Source organism: Bufo bufo, chromosome 1, assembly GCF_905171765.1.
Source record: "Bufo bufo chromosome 1, aBufBuf1.1, whole genome shotgun sequence".
Lineage (NCBI taxonomy): Eukaryota > Metazoa > Chordata > Amphibia > Anura > Bufonidae > Bufo > Bufo bufo.
Genome location: NC_053389.1, coordinates 445,847,557 through 445,865,197, shown reverse-complemented (window position 1 = coordinate 445,865,197; position 17,641 = coordinate 445,847,557). Strand labels below are relative to the sequence as shown.

At 41.6% G+C, this 17,641-nt stretch overlaps 1 protein-coding gene across 1 annotated transcript in view; it reads right to left on the bottom strand.

Moving 5' to 3' along the window:
* The window catches only part of ELK3 (ETS transcription factor ELK3), a 107,063-nt gene extending 96,178 nt beyond the window's left edge, over positions 1-10,885 (bottom strand). The window contains exon 1 of the mRNA XM_040408162.1: positions 10,769-10,885. Within this exon, the coding sequence (XP_040264096.1) occupies positions 10,769-10,790 (22 nt within the window). The 5' untranslated portion in view covers positions 10,791-10,885. The remainder of the gene's footprint in view (positions 1-10,768) is intronic.
* Positions 10,886-17,641: the final 6,756 nt, after the last annotated feature.

The following is a 17,641-nucleotide window of genomic DNA, read 5'->3' as shown; positions in this document are numbered from 1 at the left end:
CCATTTACCGGTCTCACGAAAGGCGTATTTTCAGTCATGGGCTCCTTACAAAGAGAGACCCAGATTTTGTCGGATCCCCCTGTCTACTTACCAGCTCACCTGATTCCATATTACGTTTTACCATCTAGGGCCAGTGCCCCCCGCTTCTGGTCCAATTTTATGGGGAAGTCCCTTAAGGACGTCCTTTCAGGGGTAGGTCTAAAGGGCAATGTCTCGAGCTATTGCTCTGGGGAGTTATCTACAGGAAATTTCCTGGATGTCCATGAACTATCGTGCTCCTTGAAGAGGATTATTCCTCAGAGCAATGTGTCTAAAGACCCCACATGGTTGGAGAGAGCTTTGAACCCACAAGCCAAACGTCCCAGGTGGATCTCATTCCTATACCACTCCTTGCTTTCGAAAACCTTATCAAACCGACCAGCATTCATTGGGAGTTGGCAACGGGAGCTGGAAAGGTCCTTTACGGATGCAGAACTGATCACAATAAAGCTTAAATCACATGGGTTTTCCAAATGTGTACTCATACAGGAACACTCCTTCAAAGTTTTGACCAGGTGGTATAATTACCTGACCAAATTATTCATAGCTGGCCTATCTCAAAGTGACAAATGCTGGAGGTGTGGACTGAGTTCGGGCTCCCTCCTCCATATCTTCTGGGAATGCCCTCTCATCCAGAGATTCTGGAAAATGGTGGAAGGCGAGGTGAATTGTTTGTGTGCGACACAAATCAAGTTGTCCCCAGAATCAGTCCTGCTGTGGTTACCTAATGAGACGTGGAACCCAGTCAAGTCAAATTTGCCTACTCTTCTTCTGCAAGCTACTCGCTTGCTTATTCCCCTCAACTGGCACAGCGTAGACACTCCCTCTAAGGAGCAATGGTTTGATAAGGTTAATCAAATATACAGGTTAGAGGAGTTGGTTGGTTGGGTGGCTAGGAAACACGATCGCTTTGCCAATCTGTGGCTACCCTGGAAAAAATTTCTGGATGCCCAGAGAGCCAAAAGCTGAGATTATAGTCTACAATTAGTCCACTCTCTTCCTGTCCATGCCGCCTCACCCTTGTGGGCGTGGTGGATGGTGAGGGGGTGGGTCTCCTGGCCAGGTGTCCTCCTTTTAGTCGCTTTCACTCCATACGTCATTGAATGGCTCTTTATGATTTTGGGTGCTAGTAGTAGATTTTTCCTTAGCTTTGTATTGAAGGTCCCATATTTGTGCTCATATCACTACTTTTCTTGATGCAGCCTGTCTTCTGCAACAGTAATTACGGATTTATTTGTCTCTACCTCATTGTAACTCTGACTTTCCAAGATTATGATTGTCTGACAATGTACTATATGTTTAAATTGTCTAAACATTTAATAAAAAGATTTATTTAAAAAATATATTTTTTTCCTTATTTTCCTCCTCAAAAACCTAGGTGCGTCTTATGGGCGGGTGCGTCTTATAGGGTGAAAAATACGGTACTTCTATTCCTCACTGTATATACAGCTATGGTGCAATATCTTGTTCTAACCATCCCCATGATCTGTTCTTTCTGTACTTTCTGCATTAGACCTCCACTGCATTTCTTTTGATATTTGGCATTACACTGGTATTCCTCAATATTATACAGTTACTCAATGACTATTAAAATTGCAGTGTGTTCAATAAAAAGATAATTGAAAAGAAATATGTACAGTAATACACTGAGTTCTTAAAATACTGACAAACACTTGGAATGGCATAGTGGTCATACGTTTAATATTAGCTGGTGCCAGTAATCTGAGTTCACAAGTGATCTGTGTTTCTAACAAACCGTTCAGCTGTGCACTGGATATTTCATGGCAGACTCCCCTGCATTTACAGTATATTCTATTTTAAGGTGAAAAAATGGCAGGACCTAAAATAACATTTTCACTTTTCAAATATTTGTTAGATACTGTTTTTGAATATATATAGCTTACTAACATGTTTGATATCCTTCTATATGATTCACTACTGGAAAAACTGGCTAAGTTCCTGTTTTATTAAACAGTCATTTCCTATGGCCACATCCACACTTGTGCTTTAGCTTCTGAATGAATGCTGTAATAAAAGCATACAGACCCTTAGGTTTATATTAGCTTTATTTGCAATATTACAATGTTATAGGAAAAAAGTAATTCGCTTCTTTAGGGGACAGCCACACGGTTTCTTCATGCAGTTTTGGAAGCCAAAACCAGGAGTGAATAAAAAAAAAAGAGGAGAAGCTGTATCTGTCCTTTCTACTTTATCTCCTTTTGGCCTCCTGCACACGACAGTATTTTTTAATGTCCCGCAAAACGTGGTTCCGTTGTACCGTGATCCGTGCCCGTTTTTTCTTCCGTGGGTCTTCCGTGATTTTTGGAGGATCCACGGACATGAAAAATGAAAAAAAAATCTAAGTCCAAGTTCCATTGAAATGATAGGAAAAAACGGACATGGATCACGGACACGGATGACAATCTTGTGTGCATCCGTGATTTTTCACGGACCCATTGACTTGAATGGGTCCGTGAACCGTTGGCAGTGAAAAAAATAGGACAGGTCATATTTTTTTCACGGCCAGGAAACACGGATCACGGATGCGGCTGCAAAACGGTGCATTTTCCGATTTTTCCATGGACCCATTGAAAGTCAATGGGTCCGCGAAAAAAAAACGGAAAACGGCACAACGGCCACGGGTGCACACAACGGTGGTGTGCAGGAGGCCTTTATCATCCACTCCTGATTTTGGCTGCCAAAACGGCATCAGGAAACCTGACTGTGTGGCCGTACCATTAAAGATATGTATAGGAAAAGGAGCCACAGGAGCGCACAAAGGCTGGCGCTTTTTCCTATAATGTGCAAGCATGGCCAGCGCTGCTGGATTTCCGGGTGGTCATAATCCCTGGAAACGAGCAGTGTATAATGTGATGGAAAAATGAATCAAGCCAGCAAAGGAGGCAATATGGATAATCACAATACATTAGTATTGTCACCAGTAGTGTCTTGTCACCATAAATGTCACCATGTGTCATGAAATCATACTGTATAGCTGCTGGAAATGTGACAGTGATCAGCCCAATATTTTTGAAGTGACATGAAGCTCTGTCACAAGACGTATTTGCAGGAGTCATTTCTTTCCAGTATTATAATATTATGGGGGTAATTTATTAAGAACGGCATTTTATACTCCTATATTTGGCGATGGATCCGATGAAGTTATGAAGAGGCGCCTCCCTCTACTTAACTTCGGCACATCCAGCGCCAGTCTAAGGCAGCTTCCTAGCTGTACGGCCATTCCATACATTGGGGACCGCAATTTTCTACGCCTAAAACAGGTGCAGAAAATGAATTAGACTGGCCACGCCCACTTTTTTTTAGACCTGGCGTGGGCAGGGAATAGTTGCAGATTGCGGCTCAATGGCGTATTTCAGTCTAATAAATGACCCCCTATGTTCTTATGTTGTGTACATTATATTCTAACAAGCTCAATGTATCTATTTCAGGTTAGACTCTGAAGGAATTGAGCTGTTAACCAAGTTTCTTCAGGTCGGTAATTTTCTGTTTGCGTGCACATGCATATTGTATGACATTACTGAATAACGTACAGTAAAAAAAAAAGTCTTGCACAAACTTGTTAGGCTAGTCTCACACAGGGAACAGCCTGCTGGAACTCTTTGTATTCTGGCATTGCCAGAAGCTACAGCGTTGCCGTCCAGCCCCAATAGCTACTATGATGACCTATCCAGTATCTGATCAGCTTTTTGAGAAGGCAGCGGCTCTTTTATAGTGACGAATGAGAACACCTTCATCGGTCACATGGCCTAGGCGCAGCTCAGCCCTATAGAAGTGAATGAGCTAAGCTGCGATACCAACACAGCCACTATACAGTGTACAGCGCTGTGCTTGGTAAGCTGTGAGAAGGCCGCAGGGCTTACAGGAGCGCCGATGCCTTCTCAAACAGCTGATCGTCGGGGGTCCTAGGTGTCGGACCCCCAGCGATCAGATACTGATGACCTATTCTGAGGATAGTTTATCAGTTATAAAATTTTGAAAAACCCCTTTAATTTCCAAAGTATCTCCTATCAGAAATCAGTGAAAAACGGATCTAACAGGGCAAACACAGATGCCATTCATGTTGTTTCTGTGATTTTCATGGACCTATAGAATACAATGGGTGTGTTTGGTCTACATCATGGACCAAAGTCATGTATGTGTCAGTGATTTTTTCACCGACTTAAGCCCCTTTCACACGAGAAAGTTTTCCGCACGGGTGCAATGCGTGACGTGAACACATTGCACCCGCACTGAATCCTGACCCATTCATTTCAATGGGTCTGTGTACATGAGCGTTGGTTTTCACGCATCAGTTCTGCATTGCGTGAAAATCGCAGCATGTTCTATATTCTATTTTCATGCAACGCTGGCCCCATAGAAGTGAATGGGGCTGCGTGAAAAAAAGGAATCGCATCCGCAAGCAAGTGCGGATGCAATGCGTTTTTTCACTGGTTGCTAAGAGATGTTGTTTGTAAACATTCCGTTTTCTATCACACGCATGCAAAACGCATTAAATCGCATTTACCCGCGCGACAAAAACTGAACAACCGATCGCAGACAAAACTGACTGAACTTGCTTGCGAAATGGTGCAAGTTTTCCTGAACGCATCCGGACCTAATCCGTATCGTTCGTGTGCAAGAGGCCTTACTGATCCACGGTCAGTAAAAAAATACTGATGTGTGAACAAACATATTAAAATTAATGGATACGCATGCTGTCCCTGGAAAATGTGGACAGCATACGTCAGTGGCAAAAATCAGAAGCCTGGGTGGAAACCTGAAACCCCATTATAACTTTTACTTAACCCCTTAATGAACAGGCTTGAAAAGGCCTTAATGACCAACAAAATGTTTTCTTCAGGAGAATTTTTTTTTTTTTCAGGAGTACATATAAATTATGGTGTCATTTATATAATTTTTTGCTGGTGGAGATATAGAAAAAAGCTAGATTTGGCAATGTTTTGTCAACGTACTTTTTATGCTGTTCATGTTTCATGTTAAATAACCTGATAATTACATTCTTCAGTTTATTACAGTCATGTGGATATATGTTTTTTATTTTTATTTTATTTTAAGGGGCTGTCTCACTTCAGCAAATAGCATTTATTATGTAGAGGAAGTTAATACAAGGCACTTACTAATGTATTGTGATTGTCCATATTGCTTCCACTGCTTACGTAATTCATTTTTCCATAACATTATACACTGCTCGTTTCCATGGCTACGACCACCCTGCAATCCAGCAGCGTGGCTATGCTTTCACACTATAGGAAAAAGCACTAGCCTATGTGCGCATCCACGGTCGTGGCCACTCGAGAGGAAGGCACTTTTTCCAATAGTGTGCAAGCAGAACCACCACTGTTGGTTTGCAGAGTGGCCATAACCATGGAAACAGGCAGTGTAAAATGTGATAGAAAAATGAATTACGCAAGCAAAAGAGACAATATGGACAATCACAATACATTAGTAAGTGCCTTGTATTAACTTCCTCTACATGATAAATGTCATTTGCTGAAGTGACAAAACCCCTTTAATGTGTGCAGAATAAAATGTATTTTACAGTAAATACAGTAATGTTAATGTTAATTTTTTATTACATTATTTATAACTTTTTAAAATCCGATTTTGGGATTACCATTTTATGGCTTTAGTTCACACATAATGTATTAGAACACTCCTGTATGCTAATGCATTTCCTTGCTCCGATGCTCCCCTTGCCTTGCGCTACATTGTCTGTCTGTTGTGAGCTGGTGACGTACCGGGCTTCACATCAGTATGCTAGGTGGAGACTTCCACCTAGCAGGGATCCCAGTGATGTCACCGGCACAAATAGGCAGTTTATAGCGCTGTTCTGGGCGGTTTTAGAGGCGGGTAGCATTCTCCGCCTAGCATACTGATGTAAAGCCCTGTACGTCACCGACTCACAACAAACAGACCTTGCCCTGTTCAATGCAGCGCAAGGCAAGGGGAGCATCGGAAAAAGGAAATGCACCAATGCTCCACTTGTACATGGTAAAGTAGTGAAGGGGAACTTATATCCGGGTTCAGCCCTGAACCTGGACAAACCCTTTAAAAAGGACCTGTCATCCTGAAATGTATTGCAATCTGCAGGCAGCAGGTTATAGAGCAGAAGGAGTTGAGCATATTGTTTTCAGTGATTCAGTAAAACGTCCAATTTATACACATAAATCACTCTGAGCTCAGTTGTACACGGGGGCCTTCTTATCCTTGACTGACCGCTATCTCTGTATATGCACTGAGAATGCTATCATTCACTGATAATAGCTAAATTGAGCTCAGAAACAGCAGAGATATAAATGTTTACAATTGACCTTTTATTGAATCTTTACCGATAAAACTATACCTCCTGCTCTATAACATGCTGCCTGCAGATTTCACTGCCCTTCATGGTGACAGTTTCACTTTAAAGGGAATCTATCACTAATATCATACTGCTCTTCTTCTCAACACACATTACATGAATACAGCACCAGAATCAAGCTCATTACATGAATACAGCACCAGAATCAAGCTCATTACATGAATACAGCACCAGAATCAAGCTCATTACAAGAATACAGCACCAGAACCAAGCTCATTACATGAATACAGCACCAGAACCAAGCTCATTACATGAATACAGCACCAGAATCAAGCTCATTAAATGAATACAACACCAGAACCAAGCTCATTACATGAATACATCACCAGAACCAAGCTCATTACATGAACACATCACCAGAACCAAGCTCATTACATGAATACAGCACCAGAATCAAGCTCATTACATGAATACAGCACCAGAATCAAGCTCATTACATGAATACAACACCAGAACCAAGCTCATTACATGAACACATAACCAGAACCAAGCTCATTACATGACTACAGCACCAGAATCAAGCTCATTACATGACTACAGCACCAGAATCAAGCTCATTACATGAATACAGCACCAGAACCAAGCTCATTACATGACTACAGCACCGGAACCAAGCTCATTACATGACTACAGCACCGGAACCAAGCTCATTACATGACTACAGCACCGGAACCAAGCTCATTACATGACTACAGAACCAGAACCAAGCTCATTACATGAATACAGCACCAGAACCAAGCTCATTACATGAATACATCACCAGAACCAAGCTCATTACATGAATACAGCACCAGAACCAAGCTCATTACATGAATACAGCACCAGAATCAAGCTTATTACATGAATACAGCACCAGAATCAAGCTCATTACATGAATACAGCACCAGAACCAAGCTCATTACATGAATACAGCACCAGAACCAAGCTCATTACATGAATACAGCACCAGAATCAAGCTCATTACATGAATACAGCACCAGAATCAAGCTCATTACATGAATACAGCACCAGAATCAAGCTCATTACATGAATACAGCACCAGAATCAAGCTCATTTCATGAATACAGCACCAGAACCAAGCTCATTACATGAATACTGCACCAGAATCAAGCTCATTACATGAATACAGCACCAGAATCAAGCTCATTACATGAATACAGCACCAGAACCAAGCTCATTACATGAATACATCACCAGAACCAAGCTCATTACATGAATACAGCACCAGAACCAAGCTCATTACATGAATACAGCACCAGAATCAAGCTCATTACATGAATACAGCACCGGAACCAAGCTCATTACATCACTAAAACACCAGAACCAAGCTCATTACATGAATACAGCACCAGAACCAAGCTCATTACATGAATACAGCACCAGAACCAAGCTCATTACATGAATACAGCACCAGAACCAAGCTCATTACATGAATACAGCACCAAAATCAAGCTCATTACATGAATACAGCACCAGAATCAAGCTCATTACATGAATACATCACCAGAACCAAGCTCATTACATGAATACAGCACCAGAACCAAGCTCATTACATGAATACAGCACCAGAATCAAGCTCATTACATGAATACAGCACCGGAACCAAGCTCATTACATCACTAAAACACCAGAACCAAGCTCATTACATGAATACAGCACCAGAATCAAGCTCATTACATGAATACAGCACCAGAACCAAGCTCATTACATGAATACAGCACCAGAACCAAGCTCATTACATGAATACAGCACCAGAATCAAGCTCATTACATGAATACAGCACCAGAATCAAGCTCATTACATGAATACAGCACCAGAATCAAGCTCATTTCATCACTAAAACACCAGAACCAAGCTCATTACATGAATACAGCACCAGAGCCAAGCTCATTAAATGAATACAGCACCAGAACCAAGCTCATCACATAAATACAGCACCAGAATCAAGCTCATTACATGAATACAGAACCAGAATCAAGCTCATTACATCACTAAAACACCAGAACCAAGCTCATTACATGAATACAGCACCAGAATCAAGCTCATTTCATCACTAAAACACCAGAACCAAGCTCATTACATGAATACAGCACCAGAATCAAGCTCATTACATGAATACAGCACCAGAATCAAGTTCATTACATGAATACAACACCAGAACCAAGCTCATTACATGAACACATCACCAGAACCAAGCTCATTACATGAATACAGCACCAGAGCCAAGCTCATTAAATGAATACAGCACCAGAACCAAGCTCATCACATAAATACAGCACCAGAACCAAGCTCATTACATGAATACAGCACCAGAACCAAGCTCATTACATGAATACTGCACCAGAATCAAGCTCATTACATGAATACAGCACCAGAATCAAGCTCATTACATGAATATAGCACCAGAATCAAGCTCATTACATGAATACAGCACCAGAATCAAGCTCATTACATCACTAAAACACCAGAATCAAGCTCATTACATGACTACAGCACCAGAACCAAGCTCATTACATCACTAAAACACCAGAACCAAGCTCATTACATGAATACAGCACCAGAATCAAGCTCATTACATGAATACATCACCAGAACCAAGCTCATTACATGAACACATCACCAGAACCAAGCTCATTACATGAACACATCACCAGAACCAAGCTCATTACATGAATACATCACCAGAACCAAGCTCATTACATGAATACAGCACCAGAACCAAGCTCATTACATGAACACATCACCAGAACCAAGCTCATTACATGAATACATCACCAGAACCAAGCTCATTACATGAATACAGCACCAGAGCCAAGCTCATTAAATGAATACAGCACCAGAACCAAGCTCATTACATGAATACAGCACCAGAATCAAGCTCATTACATCACTAAAACACCAGAACTAAGCTCATTACATGAATACAGCACTAGAACCAAGCTCATTACATGAATACAGCACCAGAATCAAGCTCATTACATGAATACAGCACCAGAATCAAGCTCATTACATGAATACAGCACCAGAATCAAGCTCATTACATGAATACAGCACCAGAATCAAGCTCATTACATGAATACAGCACCAGAATCAAGCTCATTTCATCACTAAAACACCAGAACCAAGCTCATTACATGAATACAGCACCAGAATCAAGCTCATTACATGACTACAGCACCAGAACCAAGCTCAATACATGAATACATCACCAGAACCAAGCTCATTACATGAACACATCACCAGAATCAAGCTCATTACATGAATACAGCACCAGAGCCAAGCTCATTAAATGAATACAGCACCAGAACCAAGCTCATTACATGAATACAGCACCAGAACCAAGCTCATTACATGACTACAGCACCAGAACCAAGCTCATTACATGAATACAGCACCAGAATCAAGCTCATTACATGACTACAGCACCAGAACCAAGCTCATTACATGAATACAGCACCAGAACCAAGCTCATTACATGAATACAGCACCAGAACCAAGCTCATTACATGAATACAGCACCAGAACCAAGCTCATTACATGAATACAGCACCAGAACCAAGCTCATTACATGACTACAGCACCAGAACCAAGCTCATTACATCACTAAAACACCAGAACTAAGCTCATTACATGAATACAGCACCAGAACCAAGCTCATTACATGAATACAGCACCAGAATCAAGCTCATTACATGAATACAGCACCAGAATCAAGCTCATTACATGAATACAGCACCAGAATCAAGCTCATTACATGAATACAGCACCAGAATCAAGCTCATTTCATCACTAAAACACCAGAACCAAGCTCATTACATGAATACAGCACCAGAGCCAAGCTCATTACATGAATACAGCACCAGAATCAAGCTCATTATATCACTAAAACACCAGAATCAAGCTCATTACATGACTACAGCACCAGAACCAAGCTCACTACATAAATAAAGCACTAGAACCAATTTCATCAAATAAATACAACACCAGAACCAAGCTCATTACATAAATACAACACCAGAACCAAGCTCATTACATAAATATAACACCAGAACCAAGCTGATCAAATAAATACAGCACCAGAACCAAACTCCTTACATACATACAGCACCAGAACCAATACAGTGTATATAATACAGATATAATTTGCATATTCAGGTTAGCCCTTGACAAATAAATATGTGAAACTACAGGTCCCAGCATGACCTGACCATGTGTAAAGGTATGCTGGGAGTGGTAGATTCACAAAAGAGAATACTACCACCTATCATCATCATGTAGATCATACAAGTGACTACAGCACTGATTCAGTGGTGGAATAAACATTTACATTAACATTTAATGACTTACAGGTCACTAAAGGTCTTTCCATCCAGTTCAGACACCATGATGACTTCTCTGGGCCACAACTTGTCACTCCAGAGTTTGCCACTGAGATGTCTTCATGTTTTACCAACACATCAGCAACCTATATACTAACACAAAATCATCTTCTTTTAAATCAGATAATTTTTATCAAACATTTTTCTTGAAAAACAACGGGATACAAGCACTCAGGCCCTATCCCAGAAGCCCCTCTCTTCTGGTATACGAATCTCTCCAATTGTATCAAATTATGGATCTTATCTACAAGTTCCTGCACCTTTGGGGGGTTTGAAGCAATCCAATAGTATGCGATAAGTTTCCTTGCCTCGTATAGAATACGTATAATAGCTACTTTCCTCCCTGGTGTCATGGGCAGTGTTTTCATACAACCCGTAATACATATCAGTGCTGACGGATCTATTTTCATGCGGAATACTGTGGTCAATAATCCCACGACGTCTGTCCAGTAGCGTCTTAGCCGTGGACAGTTCCACATGAGGTGTATTAAATAAGCATTTGGCACCCCACATCTCGGACACAAGTCATCTTCTCAATATCCCATTTTCTTCATCACTACCGGGGTTCTATATACTCTATGGCGCAAATATAATTGAGAGACCCTGTGAGCCTCACTTACTGCTACCTCAGGGAAATCCTGTAACACTTCCTCCCACATCTGCTCGGTCAAGTCTGCAACGTCTACATTCCATTTCTCATATAGCTGCATGAGATGTTTCTTAGGGTACTTTTACACTGGCGTTTTGGTTTCCGTTTGTGAGATCCGTTTCAGCCCTAATGCATTCTGAATAGATAAGGATCCGTTCAGAATGCATCAGTTTGCCTCCATTACGCCTCCGTCCGACTGACACAATGCAAAACGGATCTGCCCCCATTGACTTTCAATAGTGTTCAAGACAGATCCATTGGCCAATGTTAAAGATAATACAAACTGATCCGTTCTGAACGGATGCATGCGGCTGTATTATCGGTGCGGATCCGTCTGTGCAGATACATGACGGATCCGCACCAAACGCGAGTGTGAAAGTAGCCTAATATTGCATTTCCATAAGACTTCTATAATGGGGTATTTATATGGGGTATTCCCCTCTTCCAGATGAGATCCCTGAAGATTGCAGTTATATTATAGAAAAATTGGAGTGGTATCCAAATCGGGGCATTATGCAATACATAGGGAAGCTGGGGCATGAGAATCATTTTTAATAGATTTGTGTGGCCGACTAGAGTGAGGGGCAATCGGGTCCAGGCCTGTACCTTGTGTCTGAATTTATCCAGCAAAGGGACAAGATTCAACTCACCAGCTTTCCTGGGTCCTGGCCGACACCTGAATTCCCAGGTATTTAAAAGATGTGACTACCTGTAGCCCTGCAGTAGGGTTAACATCACTGTTTGTACTATTAGACAATAGCACCAATACCGACTTTGTCCAGTTAATGACCAAGCTAGACAGCTTACCAAAGTGGTTTATTATCGACATGGCCTCTGGAAGAGAAGAAGCCCATTCATCCAAAAACAGTAGTAGATCATCTGCGTATAAGGCAACCTTTTCGGATAAGGTTCCATATTAGAAGCCTCTAACTGCTGCTGCTGTTCTAAGCGCCGCCGCCAGAGGTTCCACCGCCACTGCAAATAGTAGCAGCAAGAGAGGACAGCCCTGTCTAGTCGCCCTGTGCAAGGGAAAAGAAATGGGGTAAAAGGATTGAGGAATAGGTTTTATATATCTCCTTTGGCAATCCTTCTCCCACCGCCTCCTCCATTTCTTTTAGAGTAATAGGGGCATTTAGCATATTTCACTGTTCCGTAGTAAGGTTATGAAGTCTCAGCGGGTCGAGAAACACCTGGGTCTCCACTTCAGATGCAGAAGTTTTAGACTCATACAGGGAGGGATAAAACAAGTTCATAATCTCAAGTACCTTTTCAGAAGCTGTATAGAGTTCTCCTTCAGGAGAGCAACTATATAGGCTGATTGTTACTGAGCCTTAGAAACCGTAGCCAGTAATCTACCCACCCTTCCCACCCTTTCTCCTTCCTCATAATAAGTCTGTTTCTGAAAGAAACTTTATTTCTTGCGTTCAGTAGCAAGCGTTAATTTTGCCTCTGTTGTGCTCCTCGCCATTCTTCCTCTTGTTCAATAGATGGGTTTACAATATACCTGGCTTCAGCCCTCTCTACATCTAGTAGGAGGCCTTTTACTTTGGCCCTAGTCTAGTTTTTTTGTTTTTGTTTACCTCTGCAATTAGTATCCCCCGTAGTAAAGCCTTCATAGTGTCCCAATCTACGGGGTGCCGAGGGGAGATTATACATAAAAGAACTACTTCAGTTGGTCTCCTATACCCGCCACATCCACCAGCACATTAAGCCAGCATGGGTTAAATTTCCACACCATGCATCCCCGCAATACAGGAGGAAGGAAGTTGGCCGTAACAAGCACAGGGGAATGGTCTGATATTCTACGGGGAAGATATTGTATGTCCTAAATTAGCTGACCCATCGCAGTGTTGCCCAGGATTAAATCTATTCTGGATAGTGACCCATAGGTTCTAGAGTAGCAGGAGTATTGTTTTATCTGCGGGTTCCTCAACCTCCAATAATCCAGCAGGAGGGCCTCCTACAATACTCTCCGCCGTTGGTTGGATATTAGGGCAGAATCTATATAAAGCCGGGTGAATTACATTGTTAAAGTCCCCAAGTAATATTACCGGGATGTCTGGTGCCTCAGCCAGAAAAAGAAAGAACCCTCCTAATCACCAGTGGTGAATATAGCGGCGGGATCAGGGGCGTACATAGAAATCATTGGGCCCCATAGCAAGAATCTGAATGGGGCCCCCATGCCTACATAGTTGGCAATTGTCATGAATTTGCTGGGATTGTCCCTGATATTCAAAGACAGTCCCGACAAAGTTTCAACATTTCGGGCTGAAAATAGATGGGGATAACACAAACCCCACCCATATTGGGGCTAATATGCCCCAATTTCACAAACAGAAACATTGTTAATATGTTTCTAGCCCCTCTCACTACCCGTATATATAAAAAATTGGCCCCCCTACCAGTGTAAAGATCTAAAATGATCTGCAAGGATAGCCCATCCTGAGGACATGCCATCTTGATCTCATTGGTGGGAGTCTGACATTCCCACTGATCAGCTGTTCTGCAGGAGCTCGGGTGCCAGAAGTCGGCACAGGAACTATTCTAACGAAAGTTACAGGAATTACACAGCTCTATCCATCCACTGTACTGTAATGAGCTCTGTCCACTAAACACTGGAGAGGTGTAGTTTAGACACCTACTTCTGGCACTGGAGGTTCTACAGAACATATTATCGGTGAGACTGCAGTGGACTAGAAAGTGATGCTGGTCTGTCCTCGGGATAGACCATCATTTTAAAAAGATGGTCAAACCCTTTAATGTATAGCTATGGTTACAGAAACAATGTTACTGGAAATATGCCATAACAGCACCATGTTATCTACAAAGATATGGTATGAGAATCAAATGTAGTACATAAATATGGTACCATAAATAAGTTTACAGCATTTTATGGACAGGTTTTTGCTTCTGTTACAGCGAAGAATCCTGACCTGAACGCAGACCAACTGACCCAAGCTTATATAGATATATATAGATATACAATGTAAATAGAAAAAATTGGCAGCACCGACAATAAATGAAAAAAAGGGAGGATGGGTGCTAAGTCCTAGGGTATAGGCTAATAACCCAGGAAAATATCAAAGAAAAATGGACAGCACTCCAAAGGCTATAAAATTGTAAAAAGTTTATTTACCCATGTGGAACAATTCAACAGCAATGTTTCGGGTCATCCATAGAGCCTTTCTCAAGCCTTTGGAGTGCTGTCCATTTTTCTTTGATAGATAGATATATAAAGTCTACACATCCCTGTTAAAATGTCAGGTTTCTGTGATGTAAAAAAATAGACAAAGATAAATCATTTCAGAACTTTTTCCACCTTTTTAATGTGACCTACAAACTGTACCACTCAATTGAAAAACAAACTGAAATCTTTTAGATAGAGGGAAGAAAAAATATAAAAATAAAATAATATGGTTGCATAAGTGTGCACACCCTTAAACTAATACTATGTTGAAGCACCTTTTGATTTTATTACAGCAGTCAGTCTTTTTGGGTATGAGTCTATCAGCATGGCACATTTTGAATTGGCAAGATTTGCCCACTCTTCTTTGCAAAAACACTCCAAATTTGTCAGATTGTGATGGCATCTCCTGTGCACCCCTCAGATCACCCCACAGATTTTCAATCGGATTCAGGTCTGGGCTCTGGCTGAGCCATTCCAAAACTTGAATCTTCTTCTGGTGAAGCCATTCCTTTGTTGATTTGGATGTATGCTTTGGGTTGTTGTCATGCTGAAAGATGAAGTTCCTCTTCATGTTCAGCTTTCTAGCAGAAGCCTGAAGGTTTTGTGCCAATATTGACTGGTATTTGGAACTGTTCATAATTCCCTCTAGCTTAACTAAGGCCCCAGTTCTAGCTGAAGAAAAACAGCCCCAAAGTATGATGCTGCCAGCACCATGCTTCACTGTGGGTATGGTGTTCTTTTGGTGATGTGCAGTGTTGTTTTTGCGCCAAACATATCTTTTGGAATTAGACCAGTTTTCTTCTCGTCTTTTTATCAATTTTGGAGGGACATCCAGTTCTTGGTAATGTCACTGTTGTGCCATATTTTCTCCACTTGATGATGACTGTCTTCACTGTGTTCCATGGTATATATAATGCCTTGGAAATTCTTTTTTGCCCTTCTCCTGACTGATACCTTTTAACAATGAGATCCCTCTAATGCTTTGGAAGCTCTCTGTAGACCATGGCTTTTGCTGTGGGATGCCACTAAGAAAATTTCAGGAAAGACCAACTAGAGCAGCTGAACTTTATTTGGGGTTAATCAGAGGCACTTTAAATGATGGCAGGTGTGCACACTTATGCAACCACAATATTTTAGTTTTTTTTGTTTTCTTCCCTCCTCCTAAAAGATTTAAGTTTGTTTTTCAATTGAGTTGTACAGTTTATAGGTCACATTAAAGGTGGATATAAACAGGGGTGTGTAGACTGTTTATATCCACTATATATAGTATATACAAACACTGTTAGGGCTGTTTCACACGAGCGGATGCCGTGCGTGACATCCGCTCCGTGAATGACAGCCAAGACCCGATGCAGACTGCAGAAGCACGGAGCATTAACATGATTGATAATGCTCTTTGCCTCTCTGTGATCTCTTTACTACGAAATCACAGGGAGATAAAGTTGTCACTGTGATTTCGTAGTAAAGAGATCACAGAGAGGCACGGAGCATTATCAGTCATGTTAATGCTCCGTGCTTCTGCAGTCTGCATCAGGTCTTGGCTGTCATTCACGGAGCGGATGTCACGCACGGCATCCGCTCGTGTGAAACAGCCCTTAGGGTACTTTCACACTTGCGGCAGAGGATTCCAGCAGGCAGTTCCGTGCCGGATCCGGCAATCCGGACGCAAACTGATGGCATTTGTCAGACGGATCCGGATGCGGATCCGTTTACAAATGCATTGAAATACTGTATCCGTCTCTCCGGTGTAATCCGGAAAAACAGATCCGGTATTATTATTTTTAGCATTTTTAAAGGTTTGCACATGCGCAGACTGGAAAGCCGGATCCGTTTTGCCGGAACACTTAATGCCGGATCCGGCACTAATACACTTCAATGTAAATTAATGCCGGATCCAGCATTCCGGCAAGTGTTCAGTATTTTTGGCCGGAGAGAAAACTGCAGCATGCTGCGGTATTTTCTCTGTCCAAAAAATGTAAGAGGGACTGAACTGATGCATCCTGAACAGAATTCTCTCCATTCAGAATGCATTAGGATAAAACTGATCAGTTTTTTTCCGGTATTGAGCTCCTGTGATGGAACTCAATACCGAAAAACAAAAACTCTAGTGTGAAAGTACCCTTAATTAGGTTGTCTTATGCCATGGCTACCTCTCCTTCCTTGGGCCAAAAATAGACACAGATGTATATGCAGTATATATACAGTACAGACCAAAAGTTTGGACACACCTTCTTATTCAAAGAGTTTTCTTTATTTTCATGACTATGATGCATCAAAACTATGAATTAACACATGGGGAATTATATACATAACAAACAAGTGTGAAACAACTGAAAATATGTCATATTCTAGGTTCTTCAAAGTAGCCACCTTTTGCTTTGATTACTGCTTTGCACACTCTTGGCATTCTCTTGATGAGCTTCAAGAGGTAGTCCCCTGAAATGGTCTTCCAACAGTCTTGAAGGAGTTCACAGAGATGCTTAGCACTTGTTGGCCCTTTTGCCTTCACTCTGCGGTCCAGCTCACCCCAAACCATCTCGATTGGGTTCAGGTCCGGTGACTGTGGAGGCCAGGTCATCTGGCGCAGCACCCCATCACTCTCCTTCATGGTCAAATAGCCCTTACTTTCAAAGTTTTCCCAATTTTTCGGCTGACTGACTGACCTTCATTTCTTAAAGTAATGATGGCCACTCGTTTTTCTTTACTTAGCTGCTTTTTTCTTGCCATAATACAAATTCTAACAGTCTATTCAGTAGGACTATCAGCTGTGTATCCACCTGACTTCTCCTCAACGCAACTGATGGTCCCAACCCCATTTATAAGGCAAGAAATCCCACTTATTAAACCTGACAGGGCACACCTGTGAAGTGAAAACCATTTCAGGGGACTACCTCTTGAAGCTCATCAAGAGAATGCCAAGAGTGTGCAAAGCAGTAATCAAAGCAAAAGGTGGCTACTTTGAAGAACCTAGAATATGACATGTTTTCAGTTATTTCACACTTGTT